This window comes from Hyperoodon ampullatus, assembly GCF_949752795.1.
Source record: "Hyperoodon ampullatus genome assembly, chromosome: 2".
NCBI lineage: Eukaryota > Metazoa > Chordata > Mammalia > Artiodactyla > Ziphiidae > Hyperoodon > Hyperoodon ampullatus.
Window position 1 is genome coordinate 37,977,898 of NC_136915.1, and position 22,489 is coordinate 38,000,386.

The following is a 22,489-nucleotide window of genomic DNA, read 5'->3' on the forward strand; positions in this document are numbered from 1 at the left end:
ATGTCAGGGTGCCTCACTACTGGTGATACTGTTTGATCACTTGGTTATAATGATGACTGCCACATTTTTTCATATAAAGGTGTGCTTTCCCTTTACAAATGGTTAACAAAAAATCTGTGGAGCAATACTCCGGCACCCTACAAACATCCTGTACTCAGTAACCTTTCACCTAGCACCCACTGAATCATTTAATTAATTGGGAATTGTAGTACAGTTCCAGAGGTTTTTTTATTTCAGTGGCTGTACTTTTAAAGTGTTTCTAGTTTTTGGTTTTTTCATATAGGTCTTTTTTTAAACATATTGTTCTATCCTTTCACTATGATTTTTTTTAACTTGCAATTTTTTTGATGTAAAGCATACCAATTTTATAGACTCTGATTGTTCTATTACCAGTTCAAGGAAGGGAGGGCTTCTTTTTCTCTCTATTGTGGTGATATGTACATGGTAATATGTTGGAGTCCCTGGCACACATAAGTGTCCCCAATTTAATGGCTTTGTGTTTCCAAAAGTCCTAGAGGTTTCATTATTCTCAGACCATGGGACTCTTCTGGGTCAGTTCCCCTTGCTGCTCTGACTACTCTCTTCATTTTTGGCACAAAAGGAATTCTTGACTTTGGAGACTCTGAGTTTCCTGTTGGTTTTACTGTTTTTGGACCACTCGGTGTTAATTCCTTGACTTCAGGTTCCTATAACAGGAGGGTATTGGAATAAGAAACAAGTTATGAGGGCTGGAGTTTTATCATCCATGCAGGGCCAGGAGAAATTCACTAGGTCTGCCCAAGGTTGAGGAATTGGAAATGCCCCCTGCAAAACCCCAAGTGCCCCAAGGGCCTTGGGATGCAGCAAGGAAGTTTGCAACTACTTGGACCCACAGGTGGAAAAAGGTGGGGATGGGTCTGAATTTATATTGCCCTCCTAACTCAGGAGGCACAGAAAATAACATAATGAACATCATGTATACCCATGATTCATGTTAAAAAACAAAATTCTATTTTGTTGAAGTACCCCTCTCCAACCACTTTACTCTCTCTGCCAGAGGCAACTGCTCTCTTGAACCTTAGTGTTTATCATTCCCAAGCATATCTTTATTCTTTTATCACATATGTATGTATCTGTAAACAATATCCCACTTCTCTCTCTACTCTGACTTTCATCTTCAATACTTTACCAAGACTGATCAAGGTCACCAATGACTTAGGTGCTAGCAAATTTAAAGGATACTTCCATGTCCTCATCTTGCCTGTCCTTATTGCAGTTCTCCAGAGTTACTTCCTCCTTCATTCCTTCCTCTACTTCTACTCCTTGGTTTTCCTCATCCCTTCAAACCGCCCTAATCTCACCTCCTTTACTTCTCCTCTGCCCTCCCTCAAAATGCTGGTATGCCCCATGGCTCCATGATGGTTCTTCTTATGTCCATCTATACTCTCTCCCTAGGAGATCTCATTTAGTTCCAGGACTCTGAATACATCTACCTAAAATGACTGCCAAATTTCTATCTCTGGCCTGGATCTCTCCCTGAGCTCCTAATTTGTGTATCCAACTGCTAACCTGACACCTCCACTCTGAAGTCTTGTATATAACTCAGACTCAACATTACCAAAGTGAAGCTTTTGACCTAACCCCCCCAAACTGTTTCCTTCAAAACCCCACTCCCCTATTTCAAGAAATAGTCCACCACCCACCCAGTTGCTCTAGCCAGAAACCAGCAGTCATCCATGATTATCCCTTCTCCTTCACCCACGTATCCAACCTGTCAACCTAAACAGGCAAACCAAGGCAAGCTCGAATTACCAGAAATTGAGTTGCAATTTGAGAAACATATGCTGTAGCAAGATACAAGCAAGTCCGTTGAGGGTTTGGGCAGAGTTGTGTTTATGGACCAGAAGCAAGTCTGACCAGAGTCCTAAAGTATTAAGTTCATTGGCTTGAGGATGGGGAGTAATTCTTGGTGGATGTTCATTGGTCAGGAAATAAGTCTGTTTTCTGTAAACCAGGCAATTATGGGAAATCAGTCTCTAAGTTCCATTCTTTGGAGGGTACCTTTGTGAGATTCTCCATTTCAGATCCTCCTGTTTCATTTTAGACTGAAATCCTTTCACAAACCCATCAGCAAGACTCATTCACTCCACCTTTCCACCTCCCAAATTCACTCCACCTTTCCACCTCCCAAATTCCACCTTTAATCCATCCTCTTAGCTACATTTCCAGTATCATGACCCCAGGCTAGGCCGGTATAATCTCTTGCCTACTAGGTCACCTCACTTCCAGTCCTGCCCCCTTCAAATCAGTTCTCCACACAGCAGCAAGCCCAATAAACATAAAATCAAATGTAATTCAGATCTTGTCACTCCTCTGCTCAAAATTCTTCAATGATTTCTCATTAGGACAAAAGCCAAAATTATAATATTACTATGGGATACAAGATGCTAAGTTGATCTCACTCTTCTCCCCCTCACCTATTGCCTTCCATCCATATAGGCTTCTTTCAGTTCTTCAAGATCAAGTTCTGTCCCACCTCAGGGCCTTTGCATATATCATTCTCAGATCTTAGTCTGGAAGCCTCTCCACCTCCCTGCCCTTCATTTTGACATTCCTCCTTGTTCTCTAGAGTCAGGTTAAGTATCACTTCAAAGATTTCACCCCTGACTATTTTATCTAAAGTAGGTTCCTCCATTTTTCTGTATTCCAGTTCTCGGTTTCCCTCAGAGCACTTACTACATATCGTAATTTACTTGTAATTGTCTTCTTTTTGTCCCCTGTTCACGTTAGAAATGTTAGTTCGAGGGCAGGAACTACGTGTCGTTTTCATTATTGCTATCTCCAGCGCCTTGCACCATGCCTGCCACGTGGTAGACACTCGATAAAAAGCTAGTGAATCTGGTCTTCCATTCACTGTAAATGTAGCCCCTCATTGAAACTTTGCAATAATTCCGCGAAGGAGGAAACATGCTCCCCACTGCGTGAAGAGGGGAAGTTTGTAACTTGTCAGAGGTCACTGAGCAGGCAACTAAAGAAGTTCGGATTCGAACCCATGACTGTAGGACCCGTGAGCCCTCCCTCTGAAACACCATCTTGAGGTTTCTCAGTTTAGGGAACCCCAGCAGTACTGCAACCCTCTGAATGCCTGTAACCTGTCCCCTCCGGCCGCGACTGCTCGCGAAGCTCTCAGCAAGCCCAGCGTTCTCGGCTGTGGCCTGACGAGTGGGCGGTCCCAGGCCCCGGAAGGCCCCCCCTCCACGGAGACTACGTATCCCAACAGGCTCCGCAGGGCGCCGCTGATTGGCGGAAGAGAGGCCGGCGACAGCGTGATGACGTTCAGGGACGCCGGCGCGCGGGATTTAAACTTCGGCGGTTTACGCGGCGTTAAGACTTCGCAGTGTTGGTAGAGTTGTGGTTTTCTGTCATTTCGCGTTTCTCTTCCCGGAGCTCCTGCCTACCCATGGACTCGTCGCTTCTTCAGGCTCGCCTGTTTCCCGGTCTCGCCATCAAGATACAACGCAGTAATGGTGAGGGGCGGGGTCCTGAGGCCAAGGGGACCCGTGGGCTGAGACGGCAGAGATTACCTCCCCTCCCCAAACAGCAGGCCCTGAACCACTACTGGGGATTCCCCTCCACCCCCCAGGTCTAGGTCTCCGCACTGGCAGTCAGTCTTCTCTACCAGGGCCAGGGGCCTCTGCACTGGCGGTGGGTCCCCTCCCCGTCCTCCAGGAATGGGCGGAGCTCCTTTGTGTCACTGGACCTCTCCGGGACGTCAGGGTTGCTGGATTCATTTCCCCTCCAAAGTTCGCCCCTGCAACTGCCCTGCTCTTGTAGGGACCTCGGTTTTCTGGCCCCTCTATTCTCCCATAAACGCTGTGCACTTGCAGTATGTCAGATACTGGGATTCAGGGTAACGAGGCAGACGAGATCCCTGCTCTTCAGGAGTTTGCAATCCTGCCCTCTCTTTTTTAGTTGAGCAGCTACCTCAACTCTGGCAGGTCTAATACCCATATCACTAGAATGGTCGGACATAAAGGTCAGGAGTGAGATAGGGAAACCTGGGGGCGCTAGAGCCTCAGTGCTGTGTTGAGGAACTGCTCACCTAAGCACTAGTGTGATTCCCCTGCTCAAACATACCTTCACCCCACTGTAGGCTCTCTTTTGAGTAGGGATGAGTCCTTATCCTCTGCAGCTCGGTTTTAAGAACTGTTCCTTGCCTACCTCACTGTGGGATATCCCAAGGGTGAAGTGCCAGGAGGTTTGTCTCCTGGGGTTAGAAAGAAAGTCAACTGTCCCTTCCTTCAGGCCAACTCTACATTAAGAGTCTCTGTGGGATCCTAAAAGTGAAAAAGATGGGTAACTCTGATCTTTTCATACTATAGGCTTAATTCACAGTGCCAACGTAAGGACTGTGAACTTGGAGAAATCCTGCATTTCGGTGGAATGGACAGAAGGAGGAGCCACAAAGGGCAAAGAGGTAGGTTCTATGAGTATGCCTGTACCACATTTAACACCTTCCTACCTAAAAGATGTGTGTGGAAATGGAACTTGTGTCAGCCTTGTTTTTGATGTCGACTTGTCCTCCCTAATCTTAAATATGGTCCTCTTTGAATGCATTGGGATTTTATTTAGGCAGGCCTGTTCTAAATTGAAGCAATCAACAGTTTCTATTGTGTTTCTAGAAAGTAAACTGCACAGAATTCTAAAACCTTGCTCACCCAAGCTAGCTCTGAGTGCACACTACCTATGATATTGATTTGGGGAGCAAAATTGATAATCTAGTTGGGGAGACAAAAGTATGTTTCTGAAACACCAAATAATAGAAAGCAACTACAGATGAATAATGCTAGAGCAGCTCAGAGGTGGAAACTCACTGAGGATGAGCTGGGCTTGTGGGGGCCAGAAAGCTTAGTAGAAATAGTGAGATGGCCCTCATGGGGACTGGTAAAGAAGCTGGCTCCGGGCATTGAGGAAGGCCAAGGATGCTTGGCAGCAGCAAAAAGGCTAAAAAAGGAAACTAGAGGGTTTTTGTCTCTGGCACTAAGTTGTTTAAGATTTTATTCTGTAGGCAGTGGGAGCCTTGGAAGGATTTTGAGAAGAGGAGGGATGTGCCTAAGATATTTATGTTTTAGAGGCATTGTGGTGTGGTGAAGAGGTCACCAGGCTAAGAGTATGAAAACCTGGATTCTAGAGTCTGGCTCTGCCACTACTTAATGTGTTCTCAGGCACGTTTCTGTCCCTCTTAAAAATTCAACTTCCTCATTTCTAAAATGAGGATGATAATAATATCTACTTATTTTGGGTTGTTTTGAGGACTTATTCAACAAATCCTTTTGTACTGGTTCTAAAATGCCAGCCAGTGTGTTTGGTACTGGGGATACAGAAGTGAATAAGACAGACCTGGACCCTTTTCCGTGGAGCTTAACAGATAACACATGTAAAGGGCTTGCTTAGCATAGTGCCTTATGGTAGGTATGCATATATTTAGGTGGTATATCTGAGAAATAGAAGAGCTGAATTCTTTACATTATCTGTCCTTGAATCAAGAGGTTCCTAAAATTCCTTTCAACCATCTATTAGCAGTTCCGTGTGACTTATTTTTGTTTTTGTTGTTCGTTTAGAAATACAGCTCTTATTGGGTCTCGCTCCAGCTTAAATATTGCCTTTGGAATAAAGTCCAAACTTCTTAGTGAGGAATTAAAGCCTTTTCAAGATCTGATCCCAATCAACTCTTTTTCTTTATACCACACACTCCTTCCAAAGTAGTGCCAGGGACAAATGGGACAGTTCCCCACTCTATGATCCTGCCTAGTGTCTCGCTGCCTTCACACTCTCACTCTTATTCCTTCCTCCTGAATCATCAAAGTGAGGATCAGTTAATGTCAAAACTTTGGTCTCCTGTGTTGTTTATGCTCTCTGTAGTTTAGGGATTGGAATCGGGGGAGTGGGGGAGGGTAAAGGTCTGTAGCTGTCCAAGAAAAGTGGATAGAAGCCTGGCTACTGAAGTACTCGCCAGCTTTTGCATTTGGTGGTTCTCTCCTCCTCGTCTATCCCGTGCTGCTTTGGTTTCTAGCCCTTTCTGCGCATGGCTTCTGTCTCCCACTAGCATGTGAGCTCACTGAAAGCAAGGGCAATACATGTCTTAATTCATTTTTTTTTAAATTTTATTTTATTTATTTTTTGGCTGCATTGGGTCTTCATTGCTGTGCACGGGCTTTCTCTAGTTGCAGCGAGCAGGACTACTCTTCGTTTGTGGTGCACGGGCTTCTTACTGCAGTGGCTTCTCTTGTTGTGGAGCACGGGATCTAGGCACACAGGCTTCAGTAGTTGTGGCACATGGGCTCAGTAGTTGTGGCTCGTGGGCTCTAGAGCGCAGTCTCAGTAGTTGTGGCTCATGGGCTTAGTTGCTCTGTGGCATGTGGGATCTTCCCGGACCAGGGCTCGAACCCATGTCCCCTGCATTGGCAGGTGGATTCCTAACCACTGCGCCACCAGGGAAGCCCTTAATTCATTTTTGAATACCTTCCCCCTGCGGCCTTACTCATGACTAATAAGTGTTTGAATAGCTGATTAATACATAAAGGTTGTATTGTATAAAGGTTGCAATTGGATTGAACAAGCTATGTTGTTCACAGAAGCTTTCACTTGCTCCTTGCAGATTGATTTTGATGATGTGGCTGCAATAAACCCAGAACTCTTACAGCTTCTTCCCTTACACCCGAAGGACAATCTGCCCCTGCAGGAGAATGTAACGGTTCAGGTAGGTGCCTGTCACCTGACTGCAGCCAGTGCCCCATTTGGCTTGTTGGCTCTTTGCTGATTTGTTTTCTGGGGCTGCTTAGTTCTTCAGCACAGCACATGGGCCCAGGATAGGCCCTTGAGAATTGATAAGAGCCATATATTGTGGTGGTCTGTTTTGTTTTTCAGAAACAAAAGCGCAGATCAGTCAGCTCCAAAATTCCCGCTCCAAAGGAAGGTAAATGGATTTCTACTGGCTCACTGTCACGGGGTTTGTGCCAGGAATGATGTTCTTGGAGCTCAGGAAGCTGTGAAGTAGACTCATTGCTCCAGTTTAGCAGGTGGCTTTTGTGTGGGCTGAGTCCTGCCCTGTCTTCCAAGCATCTTCCTCAGTGAGGAAGAATCTAACCTACAGGGAGGAAGAAATGGAGAGGTGTTGGTCAAAGGGTACAGAGTTTCAGTTATGCAAGATAAAGAAGTTCTGGAGATTTAATGTATAGCATAGGGCCTATGATTAATAATAGTGTATTGTATACTTAGAAATTTACTGTGAGGGTAGATCTTATGTTAAGTGTTCTTACCACAAAAGGAAAAAACAAAATACAAAACAAAGGGAGCAGGAGGAAACTTTTGGAGGTGATGAGTAGGTTTATGGCATTGATTGTGACGATGGTTTCATGGGTGTATACCTACCTCCAAACCCATCAAATTGTACACATTAAATATCTACAGCTTTTTATATGTCAATCATACCTCTAAAGCAGTTTAAAAAAAAAGAAAAGAAGAGAAAGAATTCAACAGTTCAACCTACAGCTCTTACTTAGGCCAACCTCTTGGGGACCTGGTGCATTTGGGAAATTTGCTGACTGGCCTGTGGAATCCAGAGCAGTAATCAGCCATTGTGGGCTTGTTTTCTCTCCTTGGGGGAACAACATGCCTTGGAGTGAGGTGGTGGGCAGGCTGTGAGAAAAGCTAGGTCAGGGCCATTTAGAAGTAGAGTTGGCAGTGCTGTGGTGATCTGGGGTGGGGTGAGATTGGAGAGATAATAGCAATGCCTCGAACTCCAGCAGAAGGTTGGGCTTTCTCTGCAGAAGGAGTCAGCATAAACCTATTTGACTACAGTCATCTGTGACGGTGACTACAGGCACAAACTGCCCAAATAATCCAGCTTATAACCCAAAACCAGCTATACCTCACAGCCTGTCCCAGTCCAGGGGGTATCACTGCCTTGACATAACACAGCCACCTCGAGCCCAGAAACGACATGCCTGGAGCCTCAGGTTCCCGGGGGCCCAAGGTGAAAGGTGGTGCAGTTTTGAGCTTGAGCTGGGCATGACTGGTGTGTTGCTGGCCCTCTTGCAGGCTACACCACCGTAAGGGCCTGCAGGAGAGATGGGGGTGGCAGCCATCCCACTCCACGTACATGACCCGAAAGGATACTGCCACCGCTCCTTTTAATGGAAAAAAAACCTTAATGAATGTGCATGATATTGAACAGTAGAAATGAAACACAAGATTATAGATCTTTTGGGAAATAGGAAAATTATAATAATTCATGCTCTTTATGAAAAGTAGGCATTATATAGAGCCATCAGATCAGCCTAAATTTAGGAAACTCAAATTCAGTACAAGTTGATATTTTCTTATATGACACCAGTGTTTTATTTCCAAATTCACTACTTCTTTTATTTTTGGTTCATTATTTCTTTCTTATGGAGAGAAACTATATAGATGGGTAGAAATTGGCAAGAATTAAAGTATAACTCAATTGTTTTTCTCAGTTAAGCATTCTTTTAAGATTCCAGAAAATTCATGTAGCTGATCCCATGGTTTCTAAAGATGTGGCCCAGGCCTGGCTCTGTAAAATATCTTGGAGCAGTGGAAAAAGCCCAGACTGGAATCTGGCAGTCTTGGCTTCACATCCTGGTTCTGACGCTTACTAGTTGAGTGGCATTGGGCAAGTTGCTTAATTTTGCTGTGCCTTAATGTCGTCTTCCATTAGTTGGGAATACTGATACTTACCTCATGATGTTTCACGGTATGGGAAGACTGTAGAATGGTAGGTGCTGTTCTAAGGTTAAGAATGCTTTTTTTCAGGGATTAAGTCTATGTCTCCAGAAATGAATTCAGATTGTCTGTAGGTCCCTCCATTTACTCAAGACAGATGCTCTTGTGGGAGCCCTCAGTAGCTCTCAGATTGCAGAACGTAACAAATTAGTTTTGGGGTCACTAGTACTTGGCCTTTCTAATTTTTCCTTTCCTTGGATGGAAGGAATGGGGAGTTGGTGGGCTCCTTTCCTGTATAGAATCTTGGAGGGTTACCCCCGACCGCCCCTCTATTATGCCCGTTGGCTCTCCTGATCATGCTGCACTGATCGGCTGCTGCCCTTGGTCCTTCAGGTCTCCGAGGCCGCTCCACTCGCATGTCCACTGTCCCAGAGGTTCGCATCACCACTCAGGAGAATGATATGGAGGTGGAACTGCCTGCATCTGCAAATTCCCGCAAGCAGTTTTCAGTTCCCAGTGAGTAATGAATCTGTCCTCCCTGTTTGAAGCCCGGGAGCGGCTCCTCACACATCGCCCTGAACCTGTTCTAGAATATCCTAGGATTCCTACACTCCCTGGCTTTCGTATTGTTCTGCTCCTGCCCCACTGCTCCCTTATCTGGAAATCATCTCACTTTACTTTTTAAACTTTATTTAAACATAATATATACAGAAGAGTAAACCTATGGTTGACTACATAGTTCACAAAGTGAACACACTCATGTAACTGACACCCAGATCAAACAGAGCATTACCAGCACCCCCAAAAGTCCCCCTGAGGCCCCCTCCCAGTTCCTAAGCCCCCAAGGGTACCTACGTCCTGACTTCAGATCGCAAAAATTAACTTTTTCTCTTTTTTGGACTTTATATAAATGGAGTTTTTTAAACTTTTTTTAAATTTTATTTTTGGCTGCGCTGGGTCTTTGTTGCTGCGCGCGGGCTTTCTCTAGTTGCTGCGAGTGGGGGTTACTCTTCGTTGCGGTGCACAAGCTTCTCACTCTGGTGGCTTCTCTTGTTTTGGAGCACGGGCTCTAGGAGTGCTGGCTTCAGTAGTTGTGGCTCGCGGGCTCAGTAGTTGTGGCTCGCGGGCTTCAGTAGTTGTGGCTCACAGGCTCTAGAGCGCAGGCTCAGTAGTTGTGGTGCACGGGCTTAGTTGCTCTGCAACATGTGGGATCTTCCTGACCAGGGATCGAACCCGTGTCGCCTGCATTGGCAGGTGAATTCTTAACATTGCGCCAGCAGGGTAGAGGGTAGTCCCAAACATTTTTAATGGTCAGCTTTTACTAGTTATTAGTAAATAAAGTAGGTGATTTTTGTAATCATTACATTTAATGTGTATCAAATTCAGCTCTAATAAAGTGAAGGCAAACAAAAGGGTCACGACCAGGTATGGGAAGTAGTGAGTCACCATGGGTTGTACCTTTCTGGGTTGAATCAATATGGTTGGTTGGGGCTTCCCTGGTGGCGCAGTGGTTAAGAATCCACCTGCCAATGCAGGGGACACAGGTTTGATCCCTGGCCCTGGAAGATCCCACATGCCGCGGAGCAACTAAGCCCGTGAGCCACAGCTACTGAAGCCTGCGCGCCTAGAGCCTGTGCTCTACAACAAGAGAAGCTCGCGCACTGCAAAGAAGAGTAGTCCCCACTCGCTGCAACCAGAGAAAAGCCTGCACGCAGCAACGAAGACCCAACGCAGACAAAAATAAAAATAAATAAATTTATTTTAAAAATATATATGGTTGGTTGTTGCTCAGGTTCCCATTATTCCTGGCTTTCAGTCCTTGCTCCTGTTAACCACCTGGGTTCTGAAGTCAGAAATTTCTCCTAAATGAGTAGAAAGGCCTGGCCTGGCCTGAGAACCCATGCTTGGTCAAGCCTGAAGAGTAGGCCTTTAAAGGCTTTTCCCTTCATGGTGAAGCCCACACTGAGCTACTCACACACTCTTTAAGATTTCTTGACCCCAGGAGCCAGCCCCTGTGGAGGGACTTGTTGGGTTCAAGGTGTGGGCCGAAATGCAGGAAAAAGCCTGAGCTTTGCTCACACGGTAGGAGCCTGAGCCCTTGCTGAGCTGGCAGTCGGTAGCCTTCCTCCAGGCCTATGACCCGCTAGGGCTCAGATGAGCATGGCTGTCGTATGCCTGCCTGCTTCTCCAATGACTCTTGTTCCCCCACAGCCGGGCCCCCTAGGCCCTCCTGCCCTGCAGTGGCTGAGATACCATTGACGATGGTCAGCGAGGAGGTGGAAGAGCAAGTCCATTCCGTCCAAGGCAGCTCTTCTACAAACCCTGTGAACTCAGGTAGACACGCTGAGCTGTCTGCTGCCCTGCTCTTAGTGCAGGATAGGTAGTTACAGCCTGTCCCACACCTGGCTTGACTTGGCACCTGAATTCAAACCATGTTTGTCACATGGGGTCGTGTTTCCCTGTGGCCACAGAGTCAATCTTTCACAAGAGGTGACCCTGTCACTGCCAGGTGGCAGGAGCCCTCTGATGTAGTTGAGGTGCTATCACAGCTAAAGTCTTGGTCAACACCTGAAGAACAGCCCAGAGTGCCCACCAAGACCAAGCAGCGATGGTCTCACCTCTTCTGGTTGTTGAGAAGATGCCACAGAGGCATAGAGAGAGCTTGGGTTAGACCTGGAGTGCCCTACATTAGCAAGTCTCTTGTGGGCTTGGCCATCCCAAGAGTCATAGCTCTTGCTTCCTCTCCATGCATATGGTGACATAAGAGCAAGGGTCTAGAGAAGGCCTAGTCCTGGGAAAGGCCCAGGACTCAACACAACAGCCAGAGAAGAACAAGCTGGCTTAGACAGGTAAAAGAAAGGGCTTCCTTTTTTTTTCCCCCTAGTTCGGAGGAAATCTTGTATTGTGAAGGAAATGGAAAAAATGAAGAACAAGCGAGAAGAGAAAAGAGCCCAGAACTCTGAAATGAGAATAAAACGAGCTCAGGTACCTTTCTTGGGAAGCAAGGGCAAGGGTTTTTGGACAGGCATCCTTAACTGAAACCTCGTCTGCAACAGAGGTAACAGTTCGGCCCCAGCATTTCTGAGGCTCCAGTTCTGATATCCAAGAAGTTTAACTAGTTTCTCATCAGGATTCAGAGAACAAATAATTCAGATATTTTTCTGAAGGCCCTCAGATGAGGAATGTTTGCTGCTGATGTCCAATGGGCACGCCCATCACACAGTTCAGTGTCCAGTGGGCTGCTGGGCACAGTTGCCTGCCTCCCCCGACTTCCTAGTTGTGTGTATGCAGGGGTGCCACAGTGGAGTTCCAGTTTGGATTATTTCCCTTTAGTTGGGTTAATGGCACAGGGGAATCCCAGCCTGCTGGTCTCCTAAGATGTGGGACAGTGGCTCTTGCCCCAGTTCCTAGAGTGGTTGGTGCATGCCTAGGCCCCCTGCCAATCTCTGTTCCCAAGACTTTGTTCCTGGGTTCTCTGCCCAGAGCCAGAGTGGGGGGCAATGAGATCGTGTGGGGGCTTGTCAGCCCTACAGAGCTGTGTGCATATGAAGAGCTGTTGTTGCTGCCTAGCTCTGAGGCCTGAGAGCACTTAACATCTTGGCAGTCAGTCTTTCTTCGCTCCTATCCCAAACAGGAGTATGACAACAGCTTTCCAAACTGGGAATTTTCCCGGATGATTAAAGAATTTCGGGCTACTTTGGAATGTCATCCACTTACTGTGACTGATCCTGTAAGTAATCCCAAAGGGTTTCTACCTCTCCTTCCTGAGTAGGTGTACAATTTTTATTTTAACATAGTTGATTTCAACATTGTGTTGGTTTCAGGTGTACAGCACAGTGATTCAGTCTCTCTCTCTCTCTCTCTCTACATATATATGTAAATAAACACACACACACACACACACACACACACACACATACATACATACATATGATTCCTTTTCAGATTCTTTTCCCGAGTAGGCGTACAAGTGAGAGACAGAAACATCTCTTAAGGCAATGAGAGCGTGCAGGAATCTTCACTCACCTTCAAGGGGTTTTTTAATACCCTTTGGTGGGCTGAAGCTAGCGAGGCCTAGATGGGAGAGTCTGATCTTTATCAACTCCCACACCCCCATCCTCCCTGCTTCAGTAGGTTGGCTAGATTCTTACTACTAATCATGAAAGTGTGCTGAACCCTCCTATAGGCAGCAGAGTGAGGAAACTGGGAAGAAAATTCAGAGCTACCTTCTTATGCTCCAGAGTAACTATGGGCATAGTGGGTTCCAGTGTTAGATCTTGGCCCTTGCCTGAGCCAGACTTGGGATTAGAACTGGACGGGTTCTGGACAAGCTTTCTTTCAATATTGCTCTGACCTTTTGCTCTTGGTTGTCTTTTCTCATCCTCTTGAAGATTGAAGAGCACAGGATATGTGTTTGTGTTAGGAAACGACCGCTGAATAAACAGGGTAAGCCCTATTCAGTCAGAATGAGGCTTTGGACTGACTGTGGGTTCCCCCGTGTCCAGGGAGCATCCCCTGAAATACTGTCCTTCTGCAGAATTGGCCAAGAAAGAAATTGATGTGATTTCCGTTCCTAGCAAGTGTGTCCTCTTGGTACATGAGCCCAAGTTAAAAGTGGATTTAACAAAGTATCTGGAGAACCAAGCATTCTGCTTTGACTTCGCATTTGACGAAACAGCTTCAAATGAAGTCGTCTACAGGTTAGTCCCTTGCCTCTTTGTTTCTCCTCCTTCCCCCTGACACTTTACTCTTTCCAATGAGGGACATTGTGGTAATACTCACGCTCACAGACATGCTGACCCTGAAGCCCTTCCTGGCTTCCTCTTGTGTTTTCTTTGGATGGGCCATGACACAGAGCTGGCTCTGGCTCCCAGCACCTGGAAGGCCCTGTTGGGGCTGTCCCATCCCGTTTTTCAGCTTTAGTGGCCCGCGCTTGAGTGGACAGAAGTGAGGTATTACCCATTGCACTCTTTGAGGCTGGGCTGGGCAAGCCCTAGGGGGTCTTCCTGTGTCCTGCACAGCCACCCATTTCCCACTGGGCTTAACAGACTCAGCAAACTCTGGAACTGCTCTGTCCAATACAGCACCCACTAGCCTCATGCGACTGTTTAAATAAAGTTAAAAATTCAGTTCTTCAGGGACTTCCCTGGCACTCCAGTGGTTAAGAATCTGTGCTTCCACTGCAGGGGGCTTGGGTTCGATCCCTGGTTGGGGAACTAAGATCCCACATGCCATGCGGTGTGGCCAAAAAAAAAAAAAAAAAATTCAGTTCTTCAGTTACACTAGCCACATTTCAAGTGCTCAATAGCCATGTGTGGCAGTGGCTACTATTGGACAGCACTGCTCTAGACCAGAGGTTGATAAACTATAGTCCATGGACCAAATTTGGCTTGCAATCCCTTCTTATATGGCTCTCAAATTAAGAATGGATTTTGTGTTTTTAAAGAATCATTAAATATATATGTATATTTATGTATGTACGTATGTATATATATATATATGGAAGAGACCTATTTTAGGCCCACAAAGCCTAAAATAATTTAGATTCCTACTTTAGATGGTTTCTTTGATCTTTGTAGTGTACCTTATGCTGGAAGTCAGCTGCTAAGCTCAAGCTTTCACCTTGTGTCTCCAGGGTAGAGGAGGTGCTGGTGGCTCAGTTAGAGTGTGGACCATCAGCCTGCTCCTGGCAGGTCGGTCCAGCTCTCCCCAGGTGGCTAGGAGAATTTCAGATTTCTAAGTGGAGCTGGGGTCAGGTGGGACCACTTTGTGTGAGAGGTGTGCTCATGCTTGGAAGGAGGCCCCCAGGAGTCCTGCTTTGTGCTCCATGTTCCAGGGAGCACACTTGAGGAGAGATGTACACTCTTCCCCATCCTTTCTCCTAGGTTCACAGCAAGGCCACTCGTACAGACAATCTTTGAAGGGGGAAAAGCAACCTGTTTTGCATACGGCCAGACGGGAAGTGGTAAGACTCATGTGAGTATTCAGGCCTGGCAGAGAGCAAGCCTACCCATAGCGCAATTCTAGGTCTCTGAAAAGGAGGACAATGAGTTTGTTGCAGAAAATCCCCTCAGTGCAGATGCCCCATCTCCAGATGCCTTTGCTGTGCCAGGTTCAAGGAGGGGCCTTAGTAGGTCCAGCCTCCCTCCCAGCTTTGGTGTGGCCCACTGTGGTGGTGGAGCCAGTAGTGCCCTGGCCTAGGCCAAGGGCCCTTTACCACGGTCTTCTTCCCCTTCCCTTTGCAGACGATGGGTGGAGACCTCTGTGGGAAAGCCCAGAACGCATCGAAAGGGATCTATGCGATGGCTTGTAAGTAGTGTGTTCTGCCACAGTGGGGTTGGGCACAGAAGGGCAGGTTGCTTACTTAATCCAGCCTCTCCCCCCACAGCCCGGGACGTCTTCCTCCTGAAGAATCAGCCCCGATACCGGAAACTGGGCCTGGAAGTCTATGTGACATTCTTCGAGATCTATAATGGGAAGGTAGCTGACAGGGAGCCCTTTGTTTATGCTGTTGGGGCCCCTGAAGTTTCAGAAACCTTGAGGTTGGCTAGAAATTGTAGAAGCCAAACAACCTGTGGGTTGTCAAGCCTCTGGGCCACTTCGTCCAAGCGTGTGGGAGCTTTCATCCAATGGTGGGATGGTACCCACGCTCAACAAGTATGGCAGGAATATGCCTCAGGACCCCCTCTCAGATGGGAGGTTTGCCTGTGTGTGCCCTGTCCTCCCTCCACACACCTCCCTCATAACTCTCTTCTTCCCCATTCTCACACTCATGTTCTCTCTATGTGTCTATGTATCTTTCTACCTCTCTATGCTTTTGCACAGTCATCTTCCCCAAGTGGGGTCTAGATAATAATAGCTAGGGTTGCTTATTAAGATGTTACTAGGTGCTAAACACTATGCTAAGCACTTTACTTGTCTCAGCTCATCACCACAACCCTACCAGGAAGTATTACTGTCACTGTCACTATTGTACAGATGAGAAACGAGGCTAGGTGGTTAAGTACTTGTCCAGGTTCACATAGCAAGTAAAGTAGCAGGGTCACATCAAACTGAGGCAGGCTGGTTCAGCTCCCAGGTAGACTGCCCGCTGCTAGTCTGGCATAACCCAGCTCAGCCTCTCCTGCCTTTCCTGCTGCCAGCCCTTGTCTAAGCTGGGACCGGCCCTGAAGGAGGGAGGAGTCAGTGGGGTGCCCGGCGCCTGATGGCCTTGGCCTTGTTCCCCTGTTCCCCTGACACAGCTGTTCGACCTGCTCAACAAGAAAGCCAAGCTGCGTGTGCTAGAGGATGGCAAGCAGCAGGTGCAGGTGGTGGGGCTGCAGGAGCACGTGGTGAGCTGTGCTGATGACGTCATCAAGATGATCGACATAGGCAGTGCCTGCAGGTCAGAGTTCCGGCCAGGGGAAGGGGCCGCCTTCTAATGCCGGGTCAGGTGACAGACTAGCGCTGAGTCCTTTGCTGTTTCCACAGAGCGCCGCTTCCCCTGGCTTGGTGCGGGCTCTGAAGGCCTCTGCCTTAAGTGGTCTCAGTGGGGCTGATGACCCAGGACGAGACTTATCAGGGTCGAGTCAAAGTATCTTGAATCTGACCAAGGCAGGCTTTATTCCCCGGCTTTTACCTAAAGGCATGCTTCCTGGCTTCTCTGGGTTTCTCCTTGCTGTTCCCTCCCTCTGTGGTGGGAGACACGAGCTCTGGATGTGCTCTAGGCTGGAAGTGATGGGGCCACAGCTCCCTTCCTGTATAAAGGTAGGGAAGTGCAGTACCAGGGCCCTAGGTGTGGTGCAGTGGATGCTGGGCAGCTTATGGAGGCCCAGGGAGAGGGCTGCCCGCCCCAGGGCCCTTGAGTTGCAGCAAGTGGTTCATGACAGCCCCTCCTTCCCTGTGTGCCCTGCAGCAGAGGCAACTCATGCTTCCCTATGTCCTATGGGCCCTGGGGTCTGGCCAAGGCCCTCACACAGAATCCAGTACTTTGACTGCAAGGGTAAGCCGCTAGGTCCAGAGCTGGAGGGAGGGTAGGACAGAAGTGGGACAGGATGACACAAGACATCTTAGAGTCCTGACCTGTGTTCCTCTGCTACCGGAGAACTGACTGCTTTGGAACCTGGGGTGCCATGGTGGCTGGTGACCCTGGGAGCTCATAGTCCTTCTTTGTCTTCCTTTGCCACAGGACCTCTGGGCAGACATTTGCCAACTCCAGCTCTTCCCGCTCCCACGCCTGCTTCCAGATTCTTCTTCGAGCCAAAGGGAGAGTGCACGGCAAGTTCTCTTTGGTGGATCTGGCAGGGAACGAGCGAGGCGCAGACACTTCCAGTGCTGACCGGCAGACCCGCATGGAGGGCGCAGAAATCAACAAGAGTCTCCTGGCTCTGAAGGTAGTGGGGCCCAGCTGGAGGGGAGGGCGTTGGCCTGGAGGGCTGCTGGGGGAGGGAGGGAGAGAGTGGGCATCTCAAGAGGAGGGAGGGGACCTCAGCTTCCCCTGCTGTGCCCCAGGAGTGCATCAGGGCCCTGGGACAGAACAAAGCTCACACCCCATTCCGCGAGAGCAAGCTGACACAGGTGCTAAGGGACTCCTTTATCGGGGAGAACTCAAGGACCTGCATGGTGAGTAGGGTCCCTTTGGAGGTGGTGCGGTCCTGTCCCTGGGCAAGAGGCTTGGTGCTCTTGGCCACCTGGGTTTCTAGGCTCTAACTTGACTGGGCTTCAACCCCTGCTTTTGGACACCAGGCTCCTCTTTGCCTACCCAAGACGGGGGGAAAGGGTCTTCTCCCTTTATTGTATGTCCGTGCAGCTCTTGTTTTGGGGAAGGTCATTCCTCCCTTACCTGATGAAAAGGGGGCTGCAGAATTCAGAAGGAGGACCTTTGGGGAAGCAGGAGAGGCAGTCCTCGTCTCTTCTGTGGCTTCCCTCAGGGGTCATTGGCTCCCAGCCTAGGAAATAGAGGGCCACAACTGTGAGTGACTTTTTTGTGTGTGTGTGGCCGCGTTGGGTCTTTGTTGCTGTGCACAGGCTTTCTCTAGTTGCAGTGAGCGGGGGCTACTCTTTGTTGCGGTGCGCGGGCTTCTCATTGCAGTGGCTTCTCTTGTTGCGGAGCACGGGCTCTAGGCTTGCGGGCTTCAGTAGTTGTGGCTCGCGGGCTCTAGAGCACAGGCTCAGTAGTTGTGGTGCACGGGTTTAGTTGCTCCGTGGCATGTGGGATCTTCCCGGACCAGGGCTCGAACCCGTGTCCCCTGCATTGGCAGGTGGATTCTTAACCACTACGCCACCAGGGAAGTCCCCAGGGACCAATTTTTAAGGCACCTTAGTTTCCAGGGCTCATGGGGCAAGTTGCCTGGCACAGAGTGGGTGCTTAATGGGTTCTGCCCCCAATTCCACATGGGTATTAGCAGCCTAAAGAACACCTGCTGGCAGCCTTTCCAAGAGCACCCTTACCCTGTGATCCTTGACCTTTAAGTGCCCGTTCCCTCTTTTGCAGATCGCCATGATCTCACCAGGCATAAGCTCCTGTGAATATACTTTGAATACACTAAGATATGCAGACAGGTACTAGTACCTACACCAGGTGGGATGGGGAGGGGGTGCAGGGTTGGGGAGGGAATGTCAACAATAAGAGCAGGGAGGAAGCTCTGACAACTCAGTGCCCATTGTCTCCTCTCCTGTGACTCGCTGAATCTGAGGCCTTGGAGTTCATATATGATGCTACAAGGTTTTTTCCGATTCCCTCAGGCTTTGGTGGGGAGCAGTGTGAATGAGGGACTTCTCCTAGGCCAAAGCAAAGCTGCTAGTCCATCTCCTCGAAGTCTCGCAATCTGAGTGATGCTGCACACTCGTGAGTGCCAAGGAGGCTGCTGTGGGATCTGAGACCTTCTTGTTTTCTCAGGGTCAAGGAGCTGAGCCCCCACAGTGGGCCCAGTGGGGAGCAGCCAACTCAGATGGAAACAGAAGAGATGGAAGCCAGCTCTAACGGGGCCCTGAGCGCAGGCAATGTAAGGGGCAGGGTGGGCCAGGGAAGACAGAAATGTGGCCTCCTGAGATGGGGACTGGGCCGCACTGTTGTGTCTCTGCTTTTGCCCCCTTAGTTCTCCAAGGAAGAGGAGGAACTGTCTTCTCAGATGTCCAGCTTCAATGAAGCCATGACTCAGATCAGGGAGCTGGAGGAGAGGGCCATGGAAGAGCTCAAAGAGATTATACAGGTGGAGAGCTAGCCCTGGCTGGGAGAGACTGGATATCCCTCCTAGCACAGGCTCAGCGCCATTCCTTGACCGTGATCTGGGCTTTGCCCCTCCCCGGGTCTTCTGGCTGGGGTGGCGAGAGGCAGCCGTCTACACCAGCATTTCTTAATTCTCCACTTATTTTTTCAGCTGCTCTTCTAGGGCAGCTAATTACCGCACCTCCTTCCCCACCCTGGCACACATAGGCTTTCCTCCATCGTTCTGGCTGGAGCTAGCTCTCTACTCCATGCTCCTGACTGAGGGTTTGGAGGGTAACCTTGTCTTGTTTGTTCATTGAATGTTTGGTGAGTACTTTCTATATGCCAGCTCCTGTGCTGAGACCAAGGGCCAAAAACCTGAAGTATGGATAACAGGCCCGAAAGTAAGACTTGATCAATCGTGACTCTTCTATTTATAAGCTGATTTCCTTGTGAAAGTCATTAAGCTTCACTGGGCCCCCAGATTCTTCATCCCCAAAATGGGCAAGACAAGATGGTTACATCTGAGAATTAAGTGTTATGTTTTTAAAGCACTCAGCCGTCCCCAGCATGTAGTCAGCGTTTAGTAAGTGGTAGATGCTACCACTGCTGTGATCCCTGCTGTGGAAGAGAGAGTGGGGGAGAGTCCCTAAGAATGGGGCTCTCAGAGTGCAGAGCAGAGGGGAGAGCTCGGGGCACTTAGAACTGAGGAGGGAACATGTACGATAAGTGCCTACACGTGTCCTCCCTCCGTGGCATGCTCAGGGTACAAATGTTTGAAAGGACGTGGTAGTTTCAGGAAGAGTGAGAGGTTCACTCTGGCCAGAGCAAAAGGTGTGAGCAGATGAGGGAAGGAGATCAAGGCTGTGGACAGGTCAGCCGGGACCTGATGCTAAAGGGCCTTAATGGTTCACACCAAAGGCCTGGACTTCGTTATGAGGGCAGTAGATGCCTTTGAAGGGAGTAAAGCAAAGTGGTGACATGGTCACATCAGAGCTTTAGGTACCTTACTATGGCCACAGTATAGAGGCTGGTTTCGGGATGTGGGGCGAGCATGAGTAGAGGCACTTAGGAGTTAAGAGCGGTTAGGAGATGGTTAGAGTTCAAGAGAGATGTTGGTGTCTAGACCAACTATGACCATGGCCATGGTATTGGAATTAGGGCATGAGATTTAAGAACCATTTCGGGGGTGGAATTAGTAGGATTGGGGGACAAGCAGGGTGAAAGAAGTTCTTGCTGAGATTTCTGGCTTGAGCATCAAGACAGATGATAACATTCATTTGATATAAGGCACAGCACAAGTTTGGGGTGGGGAAGAGGATGAATTCAAGCTGAGAATTTCTGGGAGAGGATCAGGAGGCAGGGTATGGGCCATGGCTGGAGGAGTGGGCATCTGCATTGCAGATGGTAGAGCCCTAGGAATGATTTGCTAGATTGGTTTGGTCATTATTGACCTGACAAGGTTCGCGCTGTGTTGTTGCAGGAAGGGCCAGGCTGGCTGGAGCTCTCCGAGATGGCTGAGCAGCCAGACTACGACCTGGAGACCTTTGTGAATAAAGCAGAATGTGCCCTGGCCCAGCAAGCCAAGCACTTCTCAGCCCTGCAAGGTGGGTGCGGCCAGAGGATGGGGCCTCTGCGGGTGATGGCAGCTCTGCCAGAGGGAATGGGGCTTCTGAGAGACCCACTAACCCCGGGTGCACCACCCTTTCCTTCCAGATGTCCTCAAGGCCTTGCGCCTGGCCATGCAGCTAGAAGAGCAGGCCAGCAAACAAATAAGCAGCAAGAAACGGCCCCATTGACGACTGCAAATAAAGATCTGTTTGGTGTCACACCCAGCCTTTTCCCCTCCCCTTCCCTCCTCAGCGAACTCTGGGCACCTGGTGGGTCTAGTCAGGGTCTGAGCTGGGACAAGCTTTGGTAAATGCCAAGTATGGGGGCATCTGGGCCCAGGGCAGCTGGGGAGGGGTCAGAGTGCATAGGACACGACTTCCTTTTTCCTCACTTGTAGCCATGAAGGGAACAAGGATGGAAAGAGGGAGCTTTTAGTTATCTTATGTGCTGCCCGTCTCTCCAAGAAGAGAAAGCTCTCTGGTGTAGAGTTTTCCCTTGGGCAGCACTCTGCCCGTGTGGACTGGCTGCTGATGGAGAGCTCCCTGGGGTTGTCCTGGCTCTTGGGAGAGGGAAGGAGCCTTTAGTTCAGCTCTGCTGGCCCTGGCCTGCCTTCCATACCCTTGGTCGGGGCACTAATATGTTTTGTACTTAAAAAAAAGTTTCCGGGACCTCTTCCTTCCCTGCTGTTTTTTGAGGCCCGAGAGGATCCCTGCTGTTTTCTGTTTTATGTATTTATACATTGTGTCTAACAATAAAGAGAAAAAAATCAGCCTGTTGAGTGGTATGTGGGAAGTGCCTGGGATGTGTATGAGCCTTCTGGGACTTAGGACCCTACTGCAACTCTGGGTAGTGCTGATTCTGTACTCTACCCAGGAGACCAAATCTACACCTGCAGTTTCAGTGACATGGTGAAGACTCCAACCTCTGCCTTGTTCAATGCTGACTAGGTCCTAGGCCCTCTCCTGGGCACAGGAGCCGTAAGCAGAAAGGAGATGGTGCTCTGTCATTTACAGTCTGCTCAAGGCATGTTAAAAGATTCTGTGGCAACACTGACACGAAAGCACTTGCCTTGCTAGACAGGAAAGGATCTGATGGGTAACACATTTGATCTTGAAAAATGAGAAGTTTGCCAGGTAGACTGAGGAACCAAACATAGGGCATGTATGGTTTGGGAACTAGAAGACTCCAGATCCCGTGTCACAGAACATGAATTATCTAAATGGTAATGTGCCACTGAAAGGTTTTTAGCCTGGGAGCCATACAACCAAATGTGTGTTTTAGAAAGGCCTCAGTGATGGGATCTGTGTTCTGTGAATAAACACAGTTTTAATTTTTCCATTCACACATGGATGTCTTTTATTTCTTTCCTCAAGACTCTGGGTAGAACTTCCAGTACACTGTTGAATAACTGTGGTGAAGGCCTGTTTCCTGGCCATCTTCCTGATTTCAGGAGTAAATCTTTCAGTCTTTAACACTGAGCACGTTCCCTGGTGGCTCAGTGGTTGAGAGTCCGCCTGCTGATGCAGGGGACACGGGTTCGCACCCCGGTCTGGAAGGATCCCACAAGCCACGGAGCAGCTGGGCCTGTGAGCCACGGCCGCTGAGCCTGCGCGTCCGGAGCCTGTGCTCCACAACGGGAGAGGCCACAACAGTGAGAGGCCCACATAATGCAAAAAAACAAAAACAAAAAAACAAAACACTGAGCACGATGTTTGCTGTGGCTTTGTAAACTACTCTTTTCCATATTGAATAAATTTCCTTTTATTCCTACTTTGAGTGTTCGTATTATGAAATAGCACTGGGTTTTGATTATAGCTTTTTCTGCAGTAACAACAAAATGCTCATGTGATACAGACTAGCTGATGGGGTGGACCACTGGGTTAGGTGGATAGAGGAGTGAGACTATGGTGGGTGGGGGTGGGAATTATCAGTCCCATTCTCTTCCAAGCTTCAGACTCATCTTTCCAA

The 22,489-nt window shown here is 48.6% G+C and overlaps 1 protein-coding gene across 1 annotated transcript; it reads left to right on the forward strand.

Moving 5' to 3' along the window:
- Positions 1-3,439: 3,439 nt before the first annotated feature.
- KIF2C (kinesin family member 2C) lies at positions 3,440-20,709 on the forward strand (the record flags this gene model as incomplete). Its single annotated transcript, XM_079698023.1, has 21 exons — positions 3,440-3,506; positions 4,362-4,456; positions 6,638-6,739; positions 6,907-6,955; positions 9,118-9,240; positions 10,936-11,058; positions 11,609-11,709; positions 12,359-12,454; positions 13,116-13,170; positions 13,262-13,424; positions 14,610-14,700; positions 14,970-15,033; positions 15,113-15,204; positions 15,966-16,108; positions 16,892-17,096; positions 17,215-17,325; positions 18,197-18,264; positions 18,602-18,707; positions 18,801-18,914; positions 20,394-20,517; positions 20,627-20,709. 21 exons carry the CDS (start codon positions 3,440-3,442, stop codon positions 20,707-20,709), a joined length of 2,175 nt encoding a protein of 724 aa, XP_079554149.1.
- Between the last annotated feature and the right edge of the window lie 1,780 nt (positions 20,710-22,489).